We start from the raw sequence: 24,370 nt of genomic DNA, 5'->3' as shown, positions 1-24,370 counted from the left end.
TGCATGCCATGTTGCAAAGTGTCTGTGTGAAGCCAGCGCTCACTAGATTTAGTGTCCTAGCCTCTCTGTGTCACTGTGATGGGCCCAGTGCTGGGGTGCCAAGTAGCTTTCTAGGGACACGGTGGAACGAAAGCTTGTGGCCAGTGGACCAGAATGCTTACAAGGGGGGCTTCCTGAACCCTCTAGTGGTGACAGGGCTCTGGCCACTGGGACTAGGCGGTATGACTTCATCTACTTCTGGGCCTGGTCCTTTAGAAATGTAACCTCCATCCTTCTCTCTTCCCTCCCTCACTGTGTCTACCTTAGAGGGCACAGAAACAGATGAAGCTGCCACCTTATCCACAGCAGACTTGCCATAGCAAGAGGTAAACTGTTATTTTGTTTAGGTGCTGGGATTTCAGGAATATTTAGCATTGTTTATTTTAACTAATTAGATGTTATTTTATTTTTTTAATAAATTTATTTATTTTTATTTATTTATTTTTGGCTGTGTTGGGTCTTTGCTGCTGTGCATGGGCTTTCTCTAGTTGCGGCAAGCAGGGGCTACTCTTCATTGCGGTGCGCGGGCTTCTCATTGTGGTGGCTTCTCTTGTTGCGAAGCACAGGCTCTAGGCACGCGGGCTTCAGTAGTTGTGGTGTGTGGGCTCAGTAGTTGTGGCGCACGGGCCCAGTTGCTCCGCGGCATGTGGGATCTTCCCGGACCAGGGCTTGAACCCGTGTCCCCTGCATTGGCAGGCAGATTCTTAACCACTGCGCCACCAGGGAAGCCCTAGATGTTATTTTGAGTAAACACATTTCAGATAATTTTGTCCCAGACTGCTCACCTGGCCCAATAAAAAAGTTTTTAAATCGTAGTACTGGGACTTCCCTGGTGGCACAGTGGTTAAGAATCCGCCTGCCAATGCAGGGGACACAGGTTCAGGCCCTGGTCCAGGAAGATCCCACATGCCGCGGAGCAACTAAGCCCATGAGCCACAACTACTGAGCCTGCGCTCTAGAGCCCTCAAGCCACAACTACTGAAGTCTGAGAGCCTAGAGCCCATGCTCCACAACAAGAGAAGCCACTGCAATGAGAAGCCCCTGCACCGCAATGAAGAGTAGACCCCGCTCGCTGCAACTAGAGAAAGCCCGCACGCAGTAACGAAGACCTAACGCACCAAAAATAAATAAATAAATGAATTTATTTTTAAAAATAAATAAAATCATAGTACTATTGAAACACTGTATTTCTATGCAAAGCCATTTAACTAATGATTATTCTCTTGCTCCTCTGACTGGATGTTGGGAAGGAAAAGCAATGAGAGGGCAGGCCCATCTACTTGTGATACAGCCCTGTGGGGCACAGGCTGATGGGATCTGCCTAGCTCTCATGGTCAGAGCTCTGAGCAGGGCATGGCAGAAGGTCTGGGTTCTGGCCTCCAGCTACGATGGCTGTGGAGAACCCCCTTCCTGCCTGACCCTTTGGACTGGAGCACAAGAAACCCAGCAAGGATACAGGTCACTGTCCGAGAGGGGTCATGGCTCCCACTGTCCCTGGCCAAATGCCCAGTCTGTAAAGGATCTCCGCTGGGCAGTGGGAGGTCCTGGGAGTGTGAAAATGCCCCCCTTCCTCCTTGGCTCAGTGGACCTAATGGTAGGTCTCTTTGCCTCCTTAAAATACCTGGTGTTCTAGCTGGAGGAGTTCAGGGAGAACTAAGCCTACTCCCTCTGGTGCCCATTTGGTGGCTGCATCGGTTAACTGCAATCGAGGGCTGATGCATTCAGAAGGGAACCAGCCATCAGAGGCCACGTGCTCTGAGCTTCCTATAGGGGACTGAGTCTTCACTGGTCAGCCACTTCTATCCAGTACGTTCTCTGACCCAAGACTCAGGCAGATGTTGGTGTCAATTTCTGCCCCACCTAGGTGCTGACTCTGCCCTTGGCTCTTTGGAGCCCACGTGGCGGGTGTGGAAAAGCCTCTGCTTCAGAACTGGGAGCCCTTGGTAGGCAGCGCTGCCTGGCCTCCACCCCATGCTGTGAGGAGTCCGGGGGACACTGCCTCTCCACAGCCCAGGGTCTGCAGCACTGAGCCACAGGGCTATTCTTCCACGCGGCTGTCTCTGCCGTGTTTCTGGGGCTGCACAGCTTCCAGCCTTCTCCCCCCATGATGAACAGTCTGCCCCAGAGGCTGCCCCTGCCACTCAGCTGGCCTGGGCCTTGGAGCACACTCCCCGGGAAGTGTGTTTCTGCTCAGAATATGCACTGTGGGGACATGTTGATGCCGGGCCTGGGGGCTTGCCTTGGATGGTCTTGACTGGAAGTGGTTTGGTCTGTCTTACTGCTCTCCAGGCCCTGCAACTAGTGCTATGCTCTGGGGTATGTGGTGATTTGGGAGAGGACTGCTATGCTGTTTAGTTGAGAGCAAGTTAGTCTGAGAAACGTGGTATAGATTCTTTTGCTTTGATCTGCGCCAGGCTGACCTGCTGAGCTGATTGCTGCCGAGGGGCACGTGTGGCTTTCTGCTGAGGAAGGCACACCCCATCCCGATCCTCTGCAAAGGATCATTCAGGAAGCCTACCCATCACCCTCAGCAGACCAGGCGAGGCAGCAATCCCACAGCAGCACCCCCAGATCACCTCCATTTTGCTGATAAACAGTAACTCAGTACTCAAATCTTGTCCCTGAGTGTTTAGGCAGTATGAATGAGCTAGAATGTCCCAAACCTAATTAAAAGTTATGCTCATCAAACAATGAATAAGATATGTTTCCCATGCTGCCTCAATGTCATTTGATTCTGTTTTTTGCCTAGTAATTGACAAAATGAGTCATCTACCAACCAGGCTTCCAGCTATTACTGTAAATTAACTGGGTTCAATTGAAAGCCAAAGGATTGATCTATTTTAAGTGGAGGACATTTAAATACTGTAAATGAATATCCGTGGCTGACTTAAATTAGCAGAGCCTGAGAGAAGGTTATTACATTTCCATGAACAGGCAGCCACATTGAAGGAAACACAGAAGCCATTTTTAGAAGATGAAGATCCATTCTGTAGGCAGAGACACTCTGAGTACGAAATAATTCAGGGGCAACCAAGACACTTGGCACTGGTGATTTACATACTCCCAAGCGTGTCATCAGGCTTCTTAGTGACTGGGTTTTCTTTCCCCACGACAGTGGCAAAATCTTGTCATATAATGACTTGTAGGTACTCATAAGGTATTGTGATGTTGTTATTCCAGCGGTCGCTTTCAGAACCACTGGTATATGGTGCAAGATAAGCTTGAAAACTCATATTTTTGGATGATTACTTCCATCTTATGTTTTTCCTTGACATGTCAGATGCAGGAAAAAATTGCTTTAACTAAATAGTTTAAAAATTGTTTAAAAACGAGTCGGCTGCTGCCGCCAATTTTGAATTTACTAAATACATTTCTGTTTCATTTTAAATAACTATTTGACGAGAATTTTCATTTTGATCTGTTAGTAGAGGGGAGTTACATTTCTCAAATAGCTACAAAAATATAAAGTATCCCTTAAGAAAAAGCCACGCATTCTGACATTTGAACCTAAATAAATGATGACTCTTTTTCTTTTAATAAGACTCCAGTGAGTATTTCTTCACAAAAGCAGCATTTGAAGTCATCCCCAAGGACATTTAAAACAAGAAAACATTTACTGTTTAATTTTTCTTCTGTGGCGCTAATGGCAACGTTAATATCAGTTCCCAGTCAGCTCATGGTTATTTCTACCGCCCTGTGGAGGACGTTTGCTCAATAGCTACTGAGCTATCCTGAGGCGGCGAGCAGGGCTTGTGTGATGCTTCAGTGTCCTTCCCTCTCACCCACGCATGCTCCTCTGAGCACAGCTTGATCAACTGGAATTTGCTGTGCCAAGATCTATGGGAGCAGCTAGGGAGGTAACCAAGCCCTTGTTCTTCTGTGCACAGAGATGTGCAGGTGGAAAGTATGAAGGGGGAAGTGAAATCAGGCTCTTCTGGACCTCTCAGGGAGTCAGGGGCAAGTTCACGAGGCCAGATGTGACTGGTGGGGACGCCAGCTGCAAAGGCCCCACTGCACCAAGTTCTGTAGCCATCAGCTCTCTTGCCGCCAATTGTGTCTCTGCAAGATCTTTGCCAGGAGCCACCATTAAGCTTGGCACTAAATGGCCACTAATGACCAGGAGTGGCATCAGCCGCAGGAATTCTGGGAAATCCCCCTGCTCTGGCCAGACCCCCACAGCTTGCCTGCTTCTCTTTCTTACTCATCCAGGATGGAACTTCTGAAAACCTCTATGGTTTGGCTGACTCTAGGCATTGTCCCTCCATTCCTCCTTGCCTTATAAGGTCTCCACTGACCTCCTGGCTTTGAGAGTTGAAAGGGCACTTGGAGATCATTTGTGGCCACCTTCCCACCCAGCGACAGACTTTCCTCCAAGCTGCTTAGTCAAGTGATGGTCTGGCCTCGGCTTGCCCAGCACCAGGGACTGGAGCTCACCCCTGCCCAGCAGACCACTCCACGGGAACAAAGTATCTTTCCTATATGGAGGGCACAGAGGCCTCCGTGCAATTCTGTTTGTCCGGGCTATAGCTTCTGGAGGTTCACAGAATAAATATAGTCTTGTTCGCATAAGGATGCAGTGCCTGATCTAGCGCCCTTTCCAAGATTTCTCTTCTCCAAATTTCTTATTCAGTTTGTCCCTCATATGGGCAGGAGTTCAGACCCCTCATCCTGGCTGCTGGTGGTTGGAATGGGCCAGAAGGTCCAAGGATGCCCTACTTCTCTGTCTGGGCCATGTGGTCTATCTCCTCATAATTCTGCGGTCCACTCAAGCATCCTTACAGCATGGCAGTGGCTTCCCAGAGCAAAAGCAGAAACGGCTTGGTGTCTCAAGGACCGAACCTAGAACTTGCATGGCATCACTTCTGCCTCATTCTATTGGTCAAGTAATCACTAGGGCAGCTCAGGTGCAGAAGAGAGGAAGGAGACTCCACTTCTTGTTGGGAGGAGGGGCGTGTGCATAGGCAGGGGAGGGATAGGGACAGCTATCCTTGGAGACTATCTACCACGTGCCTTGTAGAGTTGCTGTGAGAATTAAGTCAATACATGCCAAGCACTTAGGATCGTGCTTGGTTCGTATGCATGTAATAAGTGTTAGCTTTTATTTAGATTTAAACCCATGAAGTAAGGCAGAGCCAAGATCAGGGCCATGCTGCATGCCACGGGACTTGTCTTGCTTGACTGAGCTGGATGATTGCTAACCCTTTACTGTGTACAGTTCCACCCAGGAGAGAAGGCCAACATTAGGCTGTTTCCAATACGTTTAATCTTACTCTCACAGCAGCCCTATATAGTAGGTGTGGTTATTCCCATCTCACAAAGAGAAATCTGAGGCTCAGAGAGGGAAATACCTTCTCTGGTAACTAGCTAGTAAGCAGTGAAGCCAAAATTCGGAAATCTGTCATTCTCTGTCATGCAGGATTCAGTAAAATGACTTGCTAAGGTCCAGCCTGGACTCTTAATTGGAAAAGGCAACATAGGGTTGCTCTCAGGGAGCCTCATGGGTTCAGGTGATCCCCGCTTCCAGGCTCTGTCACCTGCTTTTCACATGTCATTTTAGAAGCCTTCTTGGAGGACTTCTACCTTAGATCCCATTCTAAGAATTACAGGAATCTTGTCCCTGAGTATTTAGGCAGCATTGACGCCACCACTGCCGCCAGCTGCCATTTGTCCAACTCTCAGGGCAGCCTCAGAACAACACACCAAATGTGGGAGCAAGAGGGGCTTCAATGACCTGCCTAAACCTACAACCTGTAGGTGGTATAAATGGGATTTGAACCCAGGTTCTGTGATTCCAAATATTATTTTCTTTCCATAGTATGCAAGCTTCCATTCCACCCTTCTGAGCTTCATTTTCCCCACCTATACAATGGAAATGAATTGTATCTGCCCTGTTAAGGTTGCTGTGAGGCTCAATGGAAATTATGAATGTTTATTTAAAAAGGATTTATTGAGCTTCTACTAGGTGTCAGGCACTGTTCTGGACAATCAGGATACAGGGTAAACAAAACAAACAAAATCCCAACCTTGATGAGCTTACATACTAATAGGGGAAGGCAGTCCAATGAGCTCCTTGTCACTTTTCAAGCACTTTACAAAAACAATGAAATATTTTCCCACCAAGGATCTAACACAGGCTGGATCAGTGTTCACTCATTCCGTCAATTTACTCATTTCTTCATTCATTCACTCATTCATTCATTCAATTATTCATGTAAGTATCAATTATTACTGCATATCAGTTATGTGTCAGGCACTGTGCTGGGTGGTGGGAAAAGATAAGTAATAAGATAGACTGAGGCCCTGCCTGAATGAAGTGTACAGACTAGAAGGGAGAAGACATACAACTAAGGAAGTGTTGTAAATTAACAGTAGCAATGTCAACAACAGCAACAATGGTAACAACAACAGTAACAATAATGACCTCTAGGCTGGTTTGAGTAACAGTTTACAACGGAGGAAGGATGCTCAGTTAGTGTTTGCTGAATCAACTCCAGCTGAGTCGAATTTACAAGGTCTCAATGTGAAAGAGCGTCTGACACATGGGCTGCTCTGTGACTTGCTGTGAGCATGGACTGGCTCAGACCAGCCTGACAGCATCTTAATTATGCCCCCAGATAGAGCTGAGATAAGGGCCCTGGTGGGTAGAGTCTTACTAGCCAAAGCTGTGAGGTTCCATGGGCAGACGTTAAGCAAAGACTTCAGGCGCTATGGTAACACACCCACTAACCTAGGCCTGATGCCAGCCCCCAAATTCCCTCATCCGGAACATGGAGACAACCCAGGCACCTTCCTCAGGAACCAGGACCCAAGGAGCCAGCTCATGACAGCACCGTTTTTGTCTTTGACATTCACTTGGTAAACAAAGGAAGGAGGAAAGGGGTGATTGGCGGCCTGCTGGAACATTCCCTGTGACCTTCAAGTTCTGGAGTCAGATGTCCTCTCTTTCCTACCCTGAGGTTTCCTCTTTCTTAAAGACTGCTGGTTTCTGACTGCCCCATATTAATGTTCTCTCCTAGAAGTGCATCTGCTTTCCCATCCATCTTGTCTCTCCTCCTCCCAATTCCAACCTTTTACTCTAAATTAAATCAAATTTTAAATCAATCTTCTCTCCCACTCCCATTACTTACGCTCCTGGAAAACAAAACAAAACAAAACCCAGCCTGCTCTCAAAGTGATTTTTAAATCGCCTCTGCTAGAACCTACAGCTGCATCGGCCATATGGGCGTAGATTTGAGACTCTGCCACCCAGGGATGCAGGCGTCAGCTCCCACACTTTGTCCCCTGCTGCTGTCAAGGCTCCCCAGCCCCTTGTTCCAGCACCTGGCGGTCTTCTAGGCCACACCGGCTGTCAGGACAACAGCCCCATTTGGATGGTCTTTCTGCCTCCAGCCTGGCACCCTGACATTCCCTGCCTGTGCTGCCGTGGATGACTTTCCTCTCGGAGTGCAGAAGGCTAAGTCTGAGCTCCCAAACCTCACAGCCCCCCCAGTGCTGCCAGGACCCAGCTTCTGAGTGTGGCACCCGAGCCGTCCACATCCAGCTTCTGGTACCACGTGTGCAGTCTGGGTTCCTGACAACACGATGACCCTCACACTTCTGCTTCAGAGGCCCTGAGCTCCGCCCTGGGCATGAGCTGCCTGAAATCGCCCACCTCCACACACGAAGTTACACAATTTCTGAGCACCTCCAGCGTACCAAGGCCAGCTCTGCAGAGACCAGCTGGGCTTGGCGGCTCTGTCTGGAAGAGGGAGCCCTTTGTCTGCTCCCCTTTCTGGTTACCTGAAGAGAACTCTCTAGGGCTGTGTCCCTGTTGCCTTCCTTTTCTGCTTTTAGTTTTTCTTTCCTTGTTTAACTTAAGATATTTTAAAATATGGACATAAATAAATATAGTCTCATTGTGAGAAATGAAAAGACAATCACCCCTCAGTACTGGCGGGGAAGGGTTCCTATATTGCTCCCCCATGAAGTTACCCAAAACCTCGGATTCCCAAGTCCCTTATATAAAATGCTTGTAATTGCATATAACCTAAGCATATCTTCCCATATACTTTAAAGCATCTCTAGATTACTTATAATACCTAATACAATGTCAATGCTATGTAAAATAGTTGCCGGTGTACAGCAAATTCAAGTATTGCTTTTTGGAACTTTCTGGAAATTTTTTTTTTTTTTCTGAATAGTTTTAAGCCCAGTTGAATTCATGGCTGTGGAGCCCACGGATATGAAGGGCCAACTGTAATACAGATAAATCTCAAGTTTTTTGATCATCACCTCATTCTCCATTTTCTCCCCAAAGCCTTACCCTATAGCTTTGATTTGTAGTAGCTATATTCTGAAAATCCCAAAATTAAACTATTTTAGCTTTATTTCACTTTTTTTTTAGTGAAAGTTATATCTAAACACAGTTTAGAGAATCAAATAGCTCTACAAGGCTTGTTATAAGGCAGCAATTTCTTCCTCTTCTACCATTGCCCAAATCTTAGTCACCACTTTCAGCTCTTTTAGGTGAGGTTTTTTTTTCTTTTCTTATGTTTATTTCTAAATAAGATGCTTACATTACCATGTCTTGATTTAAAATTTTAGGCATTATCTATGGAATTCCCAGCATGGCAGTTTGAGATTTTGCTTTATTTAACTGCCCTCCCCGCCGCTCCTCCCTATGTGACTTCCTGAACCTCCACAGTAACTTTGGTTATATCAGTCAGCATTCACTGTTTATACTCCCATCCTAGCAAATTTAATTTAACTGAATATTTTTTCTAAGGATGACTTTCATCTCTCTTTCTAGAACTTCTTCTCAGACGCTGAGTTGTCTCTCCTCTTTTCCTCTCTGTTGTTCCTCTTTCCGGGAGATTAAGTTCTTCATCCAACCCTTCATTTGAGTTTTTTTTTTTTTAATAAATTTATTTATGTATTTGTTTATTTATTTTTGGCTGTGTTGGGTATTCACTGCTGTGCGCGGGCTTTCTCTAGTTGCAGCGAGCAGGGGCTACTCTTTGTTGCAGTGAGCGGGCTTCTCATTGCAGTGACTTGTCTTTGTTGTGGAGCACAGGCTCTAGGCGCCCAGGCTTCAGTAGTTGTAGCACGCAGGCTCAGTAGTTGTGGCTCACGGGCTCTAGAGCGCAGGCTCAGTAGTTGTGCTGCATGGGCTTAGTTGCTCCGCGGCATGTGGGATCTTCCTGGACCAGGGCTTGTACCTGCGTCCCCTGCATTGGCAGGCGGATTCTTAACCACTGCACCACCAGGGAAGCCCCATTTGAGTTTTTGTTTCTGGTATTTTATTTCTGAATTCTGGGAGCCGGTTTGTGCTCTGACTGTCCATTTTATAGTCTCTCTCTGAGGATGTTAAAGACAGTTTTATATAAAAGCTTTCTCCCCCCTGCAGTTTTTATTGCCTCCAAGTTGTTTTTTCCCCCCTTTCCTGTGTTTGTCTGGCCTTCATATACAATTCTTTCCTTAAGTGAAAGAATTCACTTTGGGTGAATTCTTCTAGTCACCTTCTAGTGACCTTCTAGTGACCTTCTAGTGACCTTCTAGTGACCTTCCAGTCACCTTCTAGTCACCTTCCAGTCATCTTCTAGTCACCTTCTAGTGACCTTCTAGTCACCTTCTAGTCACCTTCCAGTCACCTTCCAGTCACCTTCCAGTGACCTTCTAGTCACCTTCTAGTGACCTTCTAGTCACCTTCCAGTCACCTTCCAGTCACCTTCTAGTCACCTTCTAGTCACCTTCTAGTGACCCACAGTTCTTTACTCCCACTAGTTACAGTTCTCTAAGCAGCTGATTGGAAATTGTATGGGGGCGGGCGGTGAATGTTTACAGAGAGAGAGATCTGCCTGGCCTGTTTCATCGGGGACCCCTCCTGTCAGTATATTTTGTGTTTTTCTTCTTGGCCTGTCAGATTCTCCAGTGAAAATTCTTCATTTCCTTCCTGAGGGCTATTCCTGACCGCTGGGATCTGGTGGCCAAGTGTGGGATAAAGACTGGGAGGGCTAAGTAACTGATATGCATGCCCACCTCCCTCTAAGCCTCCTGTTCTAGTGTGGTACCCCCCACCCCCCCGCCAATGAGGGGGCCAGCATCCTCAGCTTCCTTCCAAGTGTTATGCCCTAATGAGGGAGGGCAGTCACAGCTTTGCACAAGGTGGTTCGGGAGATCTGGGACCTAACTGCTTTTTTTTTTAATAGATCTTTATTGGAGTATAATTGCTTCATAGTACTGTGTTAGTTTCTGTTGCACAACAAAGTGAATCAGCCAAATGCATACACATGTCCCCATACACCCTCCCTCTTGAGCCTCCCTCCCATCCTCCCAATCCCACTCCTCTAGGTCACCGCAAAGCACGAAGCTGATCTCCCTGTGCTATGCTGCTGCTTCCCACCAGCCAACTATTTTACATTCAGTAGTGTATATATGTCGATGTTACTCTCACTTTGCCGCAGCTTCGCCCTCCCACCCCATGTCCTCAAGTCCATTTTCTATGTCTACCTCTTTATTCCTGCCCTGCAACTATGTACATCAGTACCATTTTTTTTTTTTTTAGATTCCATATATATGCGTTAGCATAAGGGACTTAATTAAACTTAAAAGCTTTTGCACAGCAAAGGAAACCATAAACAAGAGAAAAAGACAACCCTTAGAATGGGAGAAAATATCTGCAAATGACACAACAGACAAAGGATTAATCTCCAAAATATACAAACAACTCATGGAGCTCAATATCAAAAAACAAACAATCCAGTTAAAAAATGGGTGGACCACTTAAATAGACATTTCACCAAGGAAGACATACAGATGGCCAAGAGGCACATGAAAAGATGCTCAACATCACCAATTATTAGAGAAATGCAAATCAAAACTACAATGAGGTATCATCTCACGTCAGTCAGAATGGCCATTATCAAAAAATCTACAAACAATAAATGCTGGAAAGGGTGTGGTGAAAAGGGAACCCTCTTAACTGCTTTTTACACTGACTTTCAATCAGAACTCCTGTCTGAAGCTCTTCTTTTGCCCTCATTTCCAGAGATAACTGGTCCTGCTAATGTCTGAGTCTTTGCTGGGCGGTGAGGGGATTTGCAAACCCGACAGATTTTTGTGCTCTCTGTGGTGCTGGCTTGGAATTTAGCTCTCTGGGGTCGGCTGATCAGCTACCTCCCACCCACCTGCTGTCCAGCATCCAGAATGCGGCTGTCTCCCTCCTGCCCTCTCCATCTAGGTGTGTCCAGACCTTCACAAGCACACCTTTAGTGCTCTTTATTGGAATTTTGGGGTTTTTAACTCTGTCATCCTTGACTAGAAGTTTGAATTTAAGTTTTGATTTTCTTATTAACTTAGGAGGTGTTATGAAGTACGTGTGTGTTTTATTTCCACGTGTATAGATTTCTCTCTCTCTTGCATATATGCCCTCACTCACTGTCATTTTGTTCTTAATCTCTAAGTCTTTTTTTTCTTTTGCACTATTGTCAGTGAATGTGTCTCTATAATTTCATTTTTTAAAAAATGGAGAACAATGAGAATTCTTTTTCTTTGTTTAAGTATCCTTCAAAGCTATGTCATTAAGAACATAAAAGTTCACAGCTGCTCTATTTTCTCAGTAGGTTGTTATTTATATTATAATGAAATGTTTCTCTTTGTTCCCTTTTGTTCCTATCACCTTGAATTCTATTCTATTTGATTTTGATATTCCTAAATCTGTTTTCTTTTTGCTTGCATTTGCTGGCTTCCGTTTTTCCCATTGTTTTGTTTTTCAACCTTTTTCTTTATTACTTTCTCTTTTTTAAGCCAGACTTCCACTTTCTGTCTTTTAAGAGACAGATGAATCTGACCTATTCACATTTATTATGACAACTGAAAGGTTTCTTCCTATTCCTTGCTATCTTATTTATTTACTTTTTTGTTTTCTATTTACCTTTTACTTTTGTTTTTTCCTCCCCTCCATTTTCTGCCCATTTGTTGAAATGATCGCATTTAATTTGTTACATTCTTTCCATCTCATGTTTTGGAAGTTGTACTTTCCATTTCTATTCTATTCCATTTCTATTCAAAGCCAAGAAACCCACAGTGAAGGAGTGGGATAACTAGACTTAAAGTGAATCCTCAAACAGTGGAAACAGACCAGGCTGATCAAGAAAGAATGTGGCAGGAGTTTTCATGGTGCAAGAAACATTTCGCAGAAGCTAAAACTATTTAAGAGGAAAAAACCTGGAATCTTTTATTAGTAAAACTGTAGGATCTGTCTGCTGGAAACTATTAGGGACATGTGTTGGGAAAAGCTGGAGGGACAGGGCCACACTTTCAGGTTCTGTTTTAAAGCACCTTTGCCTAGTCTTTCTATCTGAGTTTCCATCTGAGCCAATTCTTCCGCCATCTTGAATTTTCCCCATCTCTGTGCTCTATGTCCTCTGCTGACCTTCCTGCCAGTGAGAAGGGGAGAAAGGAAGAGCTAGGGCTTTGGAGAGAGAACAAGAATGTGGCCTGGGAGTGATCCTTATCACGTGTATGTGCTCTGGGCAGCATCAAGGGTAGCTGGACATCCCTCCTCTCCACAATTACATCTGCTGGACAGATGACAGGCCATCTGTTAGGAGGGAGCTCACTGCCTGGGCGCTTCTATCACTGTAAACAGTGAGCAGGGCCCATTTTTCCAGGAACCAGATATTGAGAATTAGTCCATTACATGTAGTTCATGCAATTAAATGGAAATCTGAGGGTTATTCTGCCAGCAGGCATGTAGGTTTGAGATCATACTATAAAGATAAATGAGTCAAATTTGACCAAGAGTCTCCTTGAGATTGGGAACCTGAGCAACAGGGCTGCAAGAGCAGTCAGGCTTTGTTGGGGAGGGGGGATTATGGAAAAAAGAATAATCCCCCATGAGGATCTGGCAGGGTCAGTGAGACCCAGAGAGGCCAAAAGAGGAGCCCTGGGGCATGATGCTGGCATCTGTTGGAGATGCTGGCTCCTTTCAGGGATCCAATGGCTCCCTGGTGACAACTGCGCTGGTTTAGCTTGGGTCGGGCCCCAGGGCTCCTCCTTTGTCCAGGCTGGTGACTGGGGATGTCATTACTTCCATTCAATTAGCTATTTCCACCAGAAGCCATTGAAGGTCTGGAGAAGGTGGCAGGTGAGGGAGAAGAATGTCCAGTCTGGGAAATCTGGGGGATGGAGGTTCCTTCTGGAGCTGCAGTGACAGGTGAGGGCCACCTGAGGCTCACCGTGAAGAAGATGTGGGGAAGCCTGGGGCAGGGGTCCACACGTAGCCTGGTGACCTCAGTGTGTTACTTTAGACCACTGGGTTCACCCAACGTCATAATGCATTTCTCCCAGGAGATGGTGCTGTAGCCTGGGCCAGGAGGGGGATGACAGTAGGGGCCATAGGCAGGGCTCTGAGGTGCTAGGGACTCTGGCAACTTTGGTCACCATCATCAGAGTGACATGTCACCAATAGGACAGCCAGGAAAGCCAAGATGCCACTGAAGGGCCAAGGCTGGTCTTCAACACAAAACGCAGAAGCCAGAAGGAAAATGGCGGTGGGCAAGCCAGAAGTATGGTTCCTGATCTGGGGAGCAAGCTGAGGGGCAGAGCTGGGGAGACAAGGAGCAAGGCAAAGGCAGGGCTGAGGGAGCATGAGGGTACCCAGACTTAAGTATCCCAGGTGCTAGGATTTGTACTCCGTTGCATATATGTTCTACAATCTAATTCTTAGGGCATCTCTGTGAGGTAGGTAATAATGTCTCCATTTTAGCAATGATGAAACTGAAAGTAAAAAAAAAAATTAAGTGACTTATACCAAGTTATTCAGCTAGCATGACTGACCTAATTCAGATCAAATTCAAAGTTCTTGTTTGTTCCACTCCACCTCTCTGGGAGTTCTTTTCCTTCCTTATAAAGCCTGGGAGGCTGGACAAGATCAGAGTTCCCTAAACTTTAGCTTAGATCCACCTTCATGATTTTTGTCATCCTCACCTCTCATCTCTACTGTTATTGGTGTAAAACTTTTCCTTAAGCAGTCTCACTTGTTTGTGTGTGTGTTAACATGTACGTAACATGTAATTTTCCATTTTAATGATTTTTAAGTGTACAGTTCAGTAGCATTAAGTACACTCACACTGCTGTGCAACACTTTTTGTTTTTAACTTAGATATATTTTAGAAAGGAAAACATGCTATGACTCTCGCGAATGGAAACCAGTATGGCTTTCCATAAACAAAAGTTAACCACTAGAATAAATACAGTGAAGACAGAAAGTTATTAAGTTGCAGCTGGTGACTAGTGCCACTGAGTTCTCTGAGATGAGGCCTGCTCCTTCCCACCCCCAGAGTCCCATGTCTTTAAGGGAGGGTCCCAAGTATTGGAGAAGTGTTAAAGATAGGACAATTCCTTCTTCATACTCAGAAAATTTGGGAGAGGAGTGACAGGGTCATTTTCTCGCTGTGTTGATGACGTGATACCGTGCTGTGCCCAGGTACCTCCTTCCACCTTGCCCATCACAGAGCCCCCTCCCCGCCCTCCAGGCCCCTGAGCACACCGTGGAACTGCTGGATGTGCACAGGCTACGGCCCTGCAAAGCTCTGTGACCCTTGACCCCGAACAAGGGGATCTCCCTTTTCTTTCCAACTTGGATGAATGACTAGGCGCCACCTTCGGAAGAAGTCCTTCAAGTTCCCTTCCCCATTTTCCCCAAGAGAAGCAAGGGCAGCTCCCAGACATCCTCTCTCTGTCTGAATCCCATAACAAGGGTTAGCTTGCCCAAGCTCCGCAAGCCCAGCCACCCTGGCCGGCAGCATGCAGAGCACTCGGTCATGATGTCTGCACAGGGCAGCTGTGACCAGGCCGCACCGTGGCGCATGAGGCCACCGACTGCTCTGAGTGAGTGAACTTAGTGGAACTGGGTAGAAAGGCAGACGTGTTAAGCACCTGAGGTGGAGCTTACAGGGCTGGTGGAAAACAGAAGCCTCCCCTGACAGGCAGAGGCCTCTGACACAGGGGTTTCACCACGAGCCAGAATTCAGTACGACATTAGATGTGTCTGGGTGCCCGTTTCCCTGCATAACGGAAGCAATGGAATGTGTGCACCTGTGTCCTCCTTGGAAGCACTAAGAGGCTGAAAAGGACATGAGGAAGAGTTGTTTTTTTAAGCCATGGAGGGATGTTCTCTATCAACAATATAAGGAAACATTTCCATTACTGAAGCTGTGGATGTGTCACAGTAAAACAAGGTGTGATACCGGGAACGTGGTGGCAGGGGATAAAGCTCACTTTGGAAATCCCAGTGAAATGTCATGCTGAGTGGAGTCAGGGGCTTGGCGCTTGAGGGGTGGAGGTGCTGATGGGAGGGTCACTCTCTGCTTTCTCCCCTCTCCTGGACGTAGTTAAACACGCCCGCCCCCGCCTCCCCCACCTGGAGCCCCGTTGTGATGCCCGCTGGAAACAGGACGCACGCTCCTCACCTGGGGCTTGCTCTCATCTTTGTCCTTGTAGTAGAAGAGCTGATCCCCACGCAGCACGAACCAGCGTTGCTGCCAGTTCTTCATGATGCTCCTCTGCTTCTTCAGCCAGCCCGCCTTCAGGACGGGGCCCAGCCTGCGGGGGCAGGGTGTCTGCCCAGGGCTCCGGCTCTGCTCCCCCATCACCAGGCTTTTGGAGCGGGCTGGAAGCCAAGCACACACACAGTGAGCACGAAGGATGGCAGGCCAGTGGTCAGTCCTTGCCCCACCCTGGCATCCCAGCTGCCCGGTGACCAGAGTATGGGAGCTTCGGCCAGCAGGGCATGATCATGCTTGGCCTATCTCCCCCTTGGGTTCAAAGGGGCATGGGTTGGAACCCCTCAACACCACAGCCCAAGATCATCCACCTGGGGGAGTGCACAGCCTGCCTGATTAGTTTCTGCTATGTCTCTGGGATCCAAGATTCTGCCTTTCCCCAGGTTTGTTCATCCATCCATGCCTCCATGCACCCATCCATCCATCCAGCTTTCCATTTGTTCAATGACTCATTCATTCATTCAGCAACTATTTATTAGTACCTACTATGTGCCAATCACTGTTATAGGTGCTGGGGAAAAAGCAGTAAAATAAGAAACATAAACATCTGGATCCTGCTAGAGCTCACATTCTAGCAGGGTTCCTGTCACTCAGGCCCCAAGGGAGCTGGCCCCAGCAGACTCCCTCCCTGGTACCTGCGTGGCACCTCTCCCCTGGCGGCATCAGATCTCAGCACCATTGCCCAGAAGCCCCATCCCACCTGGCAAACCACCTTGCTGCTTCCCTGGGATCATCCTGGCAGCTGGGCCTGCACCGCAGGGCCTCTGCTGCAGGTGCTTGCTGTGACTTGCTGACGGCTCCCCGGCAGGGTGAAGGGGCCGCCCCTCCGACCTAGAGCCACCGAGTGCCTTGAGCACTCCTGCCCCGCAGAGACCACTGAGCAGCGCTCTGCCAGGGTTGGTACTGCCCTTCACGGTGATTGAGTTCTTGCCCCTCCCATGCCTCCCCTACCCCTTCCCCTCGCTCTCCCCTCTGTCCTGGGGAAAGCTTCTCTCCTCTCTCTGGCCAGTATCAAGGATACTGCTGCAGTGGTCACTAGGAGGGGCCATCCTGGACTTTGGAGGAACAACTCTGAGTCCAAACGTAATCACACTTACAATTCTTAGACCACGGATCCTAACTTATGATCGGAACGCATGGTCCCTGCAAGCCACAGTTGTTTCTTCCATCCCTTTCCTACTCGATCCCTGGCTTGGCTGCATGGTGAGCTCCTATTTATCCTTCAAGATCCAACTCCACAGCACCTTCCTTCTGATCTCTTCTAGATAGTCATTCCCTCCTCCACCAGGACATGTGGTCCATGGCTGGTATTTATTAATCTGCGTGGTTGCCTTTCTGCCCCTCTAGACTGAGGGGTAGGGATGGGAGGACATGATGTCTTATCTAGTTCTGCACTTGTGGCTCTCATCACCACACCAGGCAGGTAATGGATGTAAGACATGGTTGTCAAACATCACGGGCTACTTTGGCTTACTCTTTTATTTTAAATTGAAGTATAGTTGATTTACAGAATCACCTGTCCTTGGCAGAAGCAGGGCTCCAGTGGAGGAGAGGAGAGGCCAGCCCCTGCTCCCCTCAGTTCACCAGGGAGGCGCTTCCTGCAGATGCCACTTAGGCTGCCCAGCCAGCCCGGGTTGTCCCCCAGCCGATCAATCACACAGATATTACTTATAAGGCCCATAGAGCATCTTGAAAGGAAAATCGTTGTTGTTATGATTTATTAATAACCACTGTTCCTGTCTTCAGCATTTCCTTGAATCAAGCCATGTAAATATTCCAGTTCTGTAAACATTTAAGCCAAGATTTCAACTCAAACAGCTCTGACTTTCTAAGGCTCCAGAACTAAGGGGAGTTTCTGGAGTTTCTGGCCCAGGAGCAGGCCTGCGACCTGGGGAGGAGGAGGGTGCTCTTTGCCCTCCTCAAAGTCAAGTTCTTCAGCCCACAAGCACAATCATTCATTTACTCATTCATTCATCCATGCCTTCCAAGTCTGCGGAGCTCCCCCAGGTATGGGGCAGAACCCCAAGTGGTTGGTGTTCCCCCAGAGCCCCAAGGCTGGCAGGAGAAATAACATAAAGAAGAGCCACACAGAGATGGAAGAGCGACAGGCCACGTGGACAGGCAAAGGCTGCAGACACTTAAATGAAGGTGCACCTTTCCACTGTAGACATCTGCAGAGCCACCCAGAGGAGGAGCGCCTAGGCTGAGCCTTGAAGGATGACCAGAATTTGGGCCCACCTCAGGGGAGGGGGCACTCCGATTTGCAAGGAAGGAACAGGAGTCGCATTTGCTACCTCTTGGCTCAGATCAACGAGTGTGCCGGGTTGATGCGGTCACCTATTCGCACTGACAAGCATCTCTTGAGAGGATGGACCACACTCCCAGTCTCTCCTTCCTCACCCCCCAGTCGCTGCCAACCCCTTGCCAACCCCTTCCAACCCCAAGTCTCTCCTTCCTCACCCCCCAGCGACTGCCAACCCCAGTCGCTGCCAACCCCTTGCATCTGGAGATTTTGTCCTCTCCTGGAAACTGCTCTGATGAAATCCGACAGTCTGGTTCTGATTCTCAGCCTCTGAGACCCTTTGGTTCTCAGGCACATTGATTACCCTTTTCCTGAAGTTCTTCCTTCCTCCCGCCCTGCAGAGCCCAGCTGCCTGGTACACCCACGTCTCTTACCACCTGCCCAATCCGTTCTGGCCTCAGTTCCTCCTGTTCTCCCCGAAAGCCCTGCTGTTGCCCGGGGCTGCCCCAGCTGCCCTCCATTCCATCATGAGTCCACGTCTTTATTTCTGCCCAGATCTTTCTCTGAAACTTCAGGCTCACGTTAAACCATCTCCATGGGGGACATCTCCATAGGGATGGTTCATGATCGCCTGTGCCCGTGTTCAAATTCAATGCCTGCTGCCTACTCACATCTCCCAAACCTGCTCCCCATCCCCCTCCTCACCAAGGGCTTGTGACTGGGACCGGCCAATCTTGACAGCTTGGAGTTATTTTGACAAACCCCTCCCCATCAAGTCCCAAGGCCAATTAGTGTCCAAATTCTGAAGATTCTCTCTTTGCACTCTTCTTTCTTTTCATTTCTGTTTTACTGAATCAATTCGAATTCTTATCATCCCTCGCCTGGACGCCTTCCTCTTACTCCCTGCCCTCTGTAGGAGTCTCCAGAAGAGATACGCAGCTTCCGAGGAAATCTTTCTAAACACAGATATAATCAGCTTTTACTTCTTTTCTCCACAGTAGTTAGGGTATTTATCCATTACGTGCGGAGTAAAATCCAACCCCAGCCTGGCAGTCACGATCGGTTCATGGGACAGCGCCACCCCAGCTTAACGATGCACCTCCCCATCCGCCCAGGGCTAACGGCTGCCGAAGGTGCCTGCATATTACGCCTACCTGGGACCTTAGGAGATCTGGTCTCCAGGTTTGTTGAAACACAACTTTCGGGGGAAGGACCTGGAATCTGGATTTTGAAGCAGCCCAGGTGATTCCAATAATCGCTGCCCTGGGGTCTAGTCACACTGGACAACTCCCCAGTGTAATGCCCTTTTGCTCATCTTCACTGTCAAAGTCGTACTTTCCACTCAACATTTGGGTCCCGTTGCACCTCCTCCATGTAGCTCTCCAAGAGTCACTCCACTAAAATTAGTCTCTTTCTTTTCACTTCAATTTCACCTTTAGAATAGTATGAATAACAGTCTGGTGTATAGTAGTGTTGTTTGTGCAGTGCATGTATCTACCTCTCCCCAAAACTGAGGGCCATGGAGAGCTAGGGGGCCCAACTCCCTCCTGGGAAAGTCTGTGTGCATGAGTGTGTGTTTTTTTTCTAGTATGTAAGTATGTACGTGCATGAGTGTGTAAGAGAATGTGCATGTGTGAGTGTGCATGTGCATGCGTGTGTTTGCAAGCATATGTGCTTGTGAATGTGTGTGTGTGTGCATGCTGCAGTGTGCAAGAGTGTGTGCACACATGTGTGTGCCATTGTGAGTGTACAATGAGGGTATGTTTGTAAGTATGTCTGAGAGTGTGGGTGCATGCATATGTGTGAGTGTGTTTGCAAGCTTGTGAGGTATGTGAGCGCATACCTGTTTGGAGCAATCCTAAATTCAGAATCTGGGGTCTCGGTCCAGGTAGTCAGTTCTGAGCGAGCAGACCCTGAGCCCAGGGCCTGAAGACTCATCCAGGAGCCCTGGAGGCCTGAGATCCTTACTCGGAAGCCAGGCTGTTGGGAAACTGGGAAAGCTGACAGCACAAGCCAGGGGAGGAGAGACAGAGGGTACAGGGTGGGGTGAGTCTCTGGGAGGGTGGAGAGGAGGGGCCACCCTGAGGGACATTTAGGAAGCGGGGCTGATGACTGACAGCATGGAGAGGGGGACAGGCCAGCAGTCAAGGAGGGGCAGCAAGATGGTGCACATGTTAGATTTTGCAGTCTCTCTGACATCCAAGAGGATGTGTCCGGGGAATATGGGACGCGGGGGAGGGAGCCAGCTCAGGAGAGAGGTGCTGCAGATCAGTGCCCAGCACATAGGAAGCACTCAGTCAGGATCTGCTGAATGACACTGCACTAAAAACCTTCATGAATTGCTCATTTAACCCTTCCAACAAGTGTTCTTCAGCCACCGGGGTCGCACCGTGCATAAGTGGCACAGCCTGTCTGTGAATCCAAATTCTCCCTCCTTCAGGGCCTGCTCGGGTGGTGATGGGGGATTAGCTTGGAACAGCCGCTGGGTGTTGGTAGACTCGGCCCTCATTGCATTAGCACTGGGCTGGCCTTCCTAGAAATGCTGGCCCAGGAGGGGTGAAAATGGGAGAAAGAAGGAACTCGATGGGTGGACAGGGTGAGGGTAGGGTGGGTGGCAATGGAAGGGACGGACATGCTTAAGTGCCTGCAAGGGCCAGAGTCGGGGGTGGAAGCCCAGCAGCTGACATGAGTAATTTCACTTATTCCTCAGAATAATCCTGAGTTCTCAGATGTTCTGAACTGAGACTCAGAGGAAGAAAGCTGAAGGTTACACTCAAGGTTACACAGCAATGTTGTCATGTGGCGAAGCCAGGATTCAAAGCCCCGTCAGTGCTGGTCACCGAGGATGCTACAATCCTTCCCCAGCAAAACCGAGACTGACCGGGGCCCTAAGTGCTTCAGCTCAGAGATGCCAGGAAGGGAGGAGAAAAGCAGCCTGCACAGGAGTGCGCCCAAGTGTCCGCAAGGTGACAGAGGCTGCCAGGGATGACAGCACCAGTCACTCCAACTCAGGAGGTCAGAACCCTGGGTGGAGGAAATGGAATGCAAGGACCCAAAGGTTCATTCATTATCATAGAAGGACAAAGGGCTATGCAGGCAGCATCAAGGTGCAGGGCCAGCCGTGATATTTTTTTTTTTTGGCCTTATTGTGTGGCTTGTGGGATCTTAGTTCCCCAACCAGGGATTGAGCCCAGGCCACAACAGTGAGAGCGCCCAGTCCTAACCACTGGACTGCCAGGGAACTCCCATGCCCTTTTCCTATCAAGGAAGTGTAAAAAAAATTTTTTTAACATCTTTGTTGGAGTATAATTGCTTTACAATGTTGTGTTAGTTTCTGCTGTATAACAAAGTGAATCAGCTATATGCATACGTATATCCCCATATCCCCTCCCTCTTGCGTCTCCCGCCCACCCTCCTTATCCCACCCCTCTAGGTGGTCACAAAGCACGGAACTGATCTCCCTGTGCTACGCAGCTGCTTCCCACTAGCTATCTAGTTTACATTCGGTAGTGTATATATGTCAATGCTACTCTCTCACTTCATCCCAGCTTACCCTTCCTCCTCGCCGTGTCCTCAAGTCCATTCTCTATGTCTGTGTCTTTATTCCTGTCCTGCCCCTAGGTTCATCAGAACCTTTTTTTTTTTTTTTAGATTCCATATATATGTGTTAGCATACAGTATTTGTTTTTCTCTTTCTGACTTACTTCACTCTGTATGACAGACTCTAGGTCCATCCACTCACTACAAATGACTCAATTGCGTTTCTTTTTTTTTTTTTTTTGCTTTTGTAATTATAATTGTGTCTCTTTTATGGCTGAGTAATATTCCATTGTATATATGTGCCACATCTTCTTTATCCATTCATCTGTCGATGGACACTTAGGTTGCTTCCATGTCCTGGCTATTGTAAATAGTACTGCAATGAACATTGTGGTACATGACTCTTTTTGAATTATGGTTTTCTCAGGGTATATGCCCAGTGGTGGGATTGCTGGGTCATATGGTAGTTCTACTTTTAGTTTTTTAAGGAACCTCCATACTGTTCTCCATAGTGGCTGTATCAATTTACATTCCCACCAACAGTGCAAGAGGGTTCCCTTTTCTCCACACCCTCTCCAGCATTTATTGTTTGTAGATTTTTTTGATGATGGCCGTTCTGACCAGTGTGAGGTGATACCTCATTGTAGTTTTGATTTGCATTTCTCTAATGATTAGTGATGTTGAGCATCTTTTCATGTGTTTGTTGGCAATCTGTATATCTTCTTTGGAGAAATGTCTGTTTAGGTCTTCTGCCCATTTTTTGATTGGGTTGTTTGCTTGTTTTTTTTTCATATTGAGCTAAATGAGCTGCTTGTATATTTTGGAGATTAATCCTTTGTCAGTTGCTTCATTTGCAAATATTTTCTCCCATTCTGAGGGTTGTCTTTTTGTCTTGTTTATGGTTTCCTTTGCTGTGCACAAGCTTTTAAGTTTCATTAGGTCCCATTTGTTTATTTTTGTTTTTATTTACATTTCTCTAGGAGGTGGGTCAAAAAGGATCTTGCTGTGAGTTATGTCATAGAGTGTTCTGCCTATGTTTTCCTCTAAGAGTTTTATAGTGTCTGGCCTTACATTTAGGTCTTTAATCCATTTTGAGTTTATTTTTGTGTATCGTGTTAGGAAGTGTTCTAATTTCATTCTTTTACATGTAGCTGTCCAGTTTTCCCAGCACCACTTATTGAAAAGGCTGTCTTTTCTCCATTGTATACTCTTGCCTCCTTTATCAAGATTAAGGTGACCATATGTGTGTAGGTTTATCTCTGGGCTTTCTATCCTGTTCCATTGATCTATATTTCTGTTTTTGTGCCAGTACCATATTGTCTTGATTACTGTAGCTTTGTAGTATTGTCTGAAGTCCGGGAGCCTGATTCCTCCAGCTCCGTTTTTCTTTCTCAAGATTGCTTTGGCTATTCAGGGTCCTTTGTGTCTCTATACAAATTGTGAAATTTTTTGTTCTAGTTCTGTGAAAAATGCCATTGGTAGTTTGATAGGGATTGTATTGAATCTGCAGATTGCTTTGGGTAGTATAGTCATTTTCACAATGTTGATTCTTCCAATCCAAGAACATAGTATATCTCTCCATCTGTTTTTATCATCTTTAATTTCTTTCATCAGTGTCATAGTTTTCTGCATACAGGTCTTTTGTCTCCTTAGGTAGGTTTATTCCTAGCTATTTTATTCTTTTTGTTGCAACGGTATATGGGAATGTTTCCTTAATTTCTCTTTCAGATTTTTCATCATTAGTGTATAGGAATGCAAGAGATTTCTGTGCATTAATTTTGTATCCTGCTACTCTACCAAATTCATTGATTAGCTCTAGTAGTTTTCTGATAGAATCTTTAGGATTCTCTATGTGTAGTATCATGTCATCTGCAAACAGTGACAGTTTTACTTCTTCTTTTCCAATTTAGATTCCTTTTATTTCTTTTTCTTCTGATTGGGAAGTGTAAATCTTTTGTTTGTCAGAGTTGAAGAAATTAAAGAAGTGAATGTACAGAAGAGGAAATACAAACAGCCAATAAAGATGTGTAGTGATGCTGGATTTCAGTAGTAATCAGGGGGAAGTACAAATTATAGCTATTATATGATGCAGCACTGTGTACCCTTTAGGCAGGTAAATTTTTAAAATTCAGTAACATCATGTGTTGTGAGTTATTGTAAGCTACTTTATAGAAGGCAATTGGGCTGTGTTTATTAAAATTGAAAACATGCCCACTCTATAACCCAGCAAATTCCGTTTCTTACCTCTTTCCTGCAGAAAGAACCACAAGTGCCTAGGTAGTCACACACAAGGATGCCCTTGGAGCACTCTGAGTGATCCCTAAAAATGGAAAAACCCAAATGCCCAACAATAGGAAAATAGCCAAATAAACTGTGCTATATTCACATTATAGGATGCACGGCAGAAGTTAAAAGGAATGAGATGAATGTATATGAGCGAACACGGTTAGCTCCCCTCTTCAACAAACACCTCAGAAGAGGTGTCTTCACTCTTTCCAATTCCTCTCCTATTCTCTTTTTTTATTGTAGTAAAATACACTTAACATAAAGTTGACCATTTTAACCATTTTTAAGTGTACAGTTCACTGTGGCTTTAAGTACATTCACATTGTTAAGTAACCATCACCACCATTCATCTCCAGAATTTTTTTATCATCCCTAACTGCTTCCTGTTCTCTTTTGATCCCACCCAGTTAGCCTTCCCCTACCTCTGTACCACCAAAACTGCTCTTATCAAGGCCACCAATGACCCTCACGTTGCTTAATCCAAGGTCAAGTCAGCCCATCCATTCCTTCCCCTTACACCACTTGACCTCAGTTGGTCCTTCCTGCCTCCGTGACCATTTCTACCCTTGGTTTCCAAGACCACTCTCTCCTGCCTTTCCCCTTCTTCACTGGCTACCACTCTCAGTCTCCTCATCATCCCCACCTCTTAAAGTCCAGCACCGGGGGCTAGTCCTTGGACTCCATTTCTGTCCACACTCACTGTCTCGGTGATCTCCTT

General features: G+C 46.9%; 1 protein-coding gene across 3 annotated transcripts in view; it reads right to left on the bottom strand.

Moving 5' to 3' along the window:
• Window positions 1–24,370, bottom strand: part of ARHGAP22 (Rho GTPase activating protein 22) — a 163,157-nt gene that overhangs the window by 121,322 nt on the left and 17,465 nt on the right. For all 3 annotated transcript variants that reach the window (XM_036829727.1, XM_036829729.1, XM_036829730.1), the window contains exon 2: window positions 15,492–15,691. In XM_036829727.1, coding sequence (XP_036685622.1) covers window positions 15,492–15,691 — 200 coding nt within the window. The remainder of the gene's footprint in view (window positions 1–15,491; window positions 15,692–24,370) is intronic.

Source organism: Balaenoptera musculus, chromosome 16 (genome assembly GCF_009873245.2).
Source record: "Balaenoptera musculus isolate JJ_BM4_2016_0621 chromosome 16, mBalMus1.pri.v3, whole genome shotgun sequence".
NCBI classification, from domain to species: Eukaryota; Metazoa; Chordata; class Mammalia; order Artiodactyla; family Balaenopteridae; genus Balaenoptera; species Balaenoptera musculus.
This window is presented reverse-complemented; position numbering and strand designations above follow the sequence as displayed.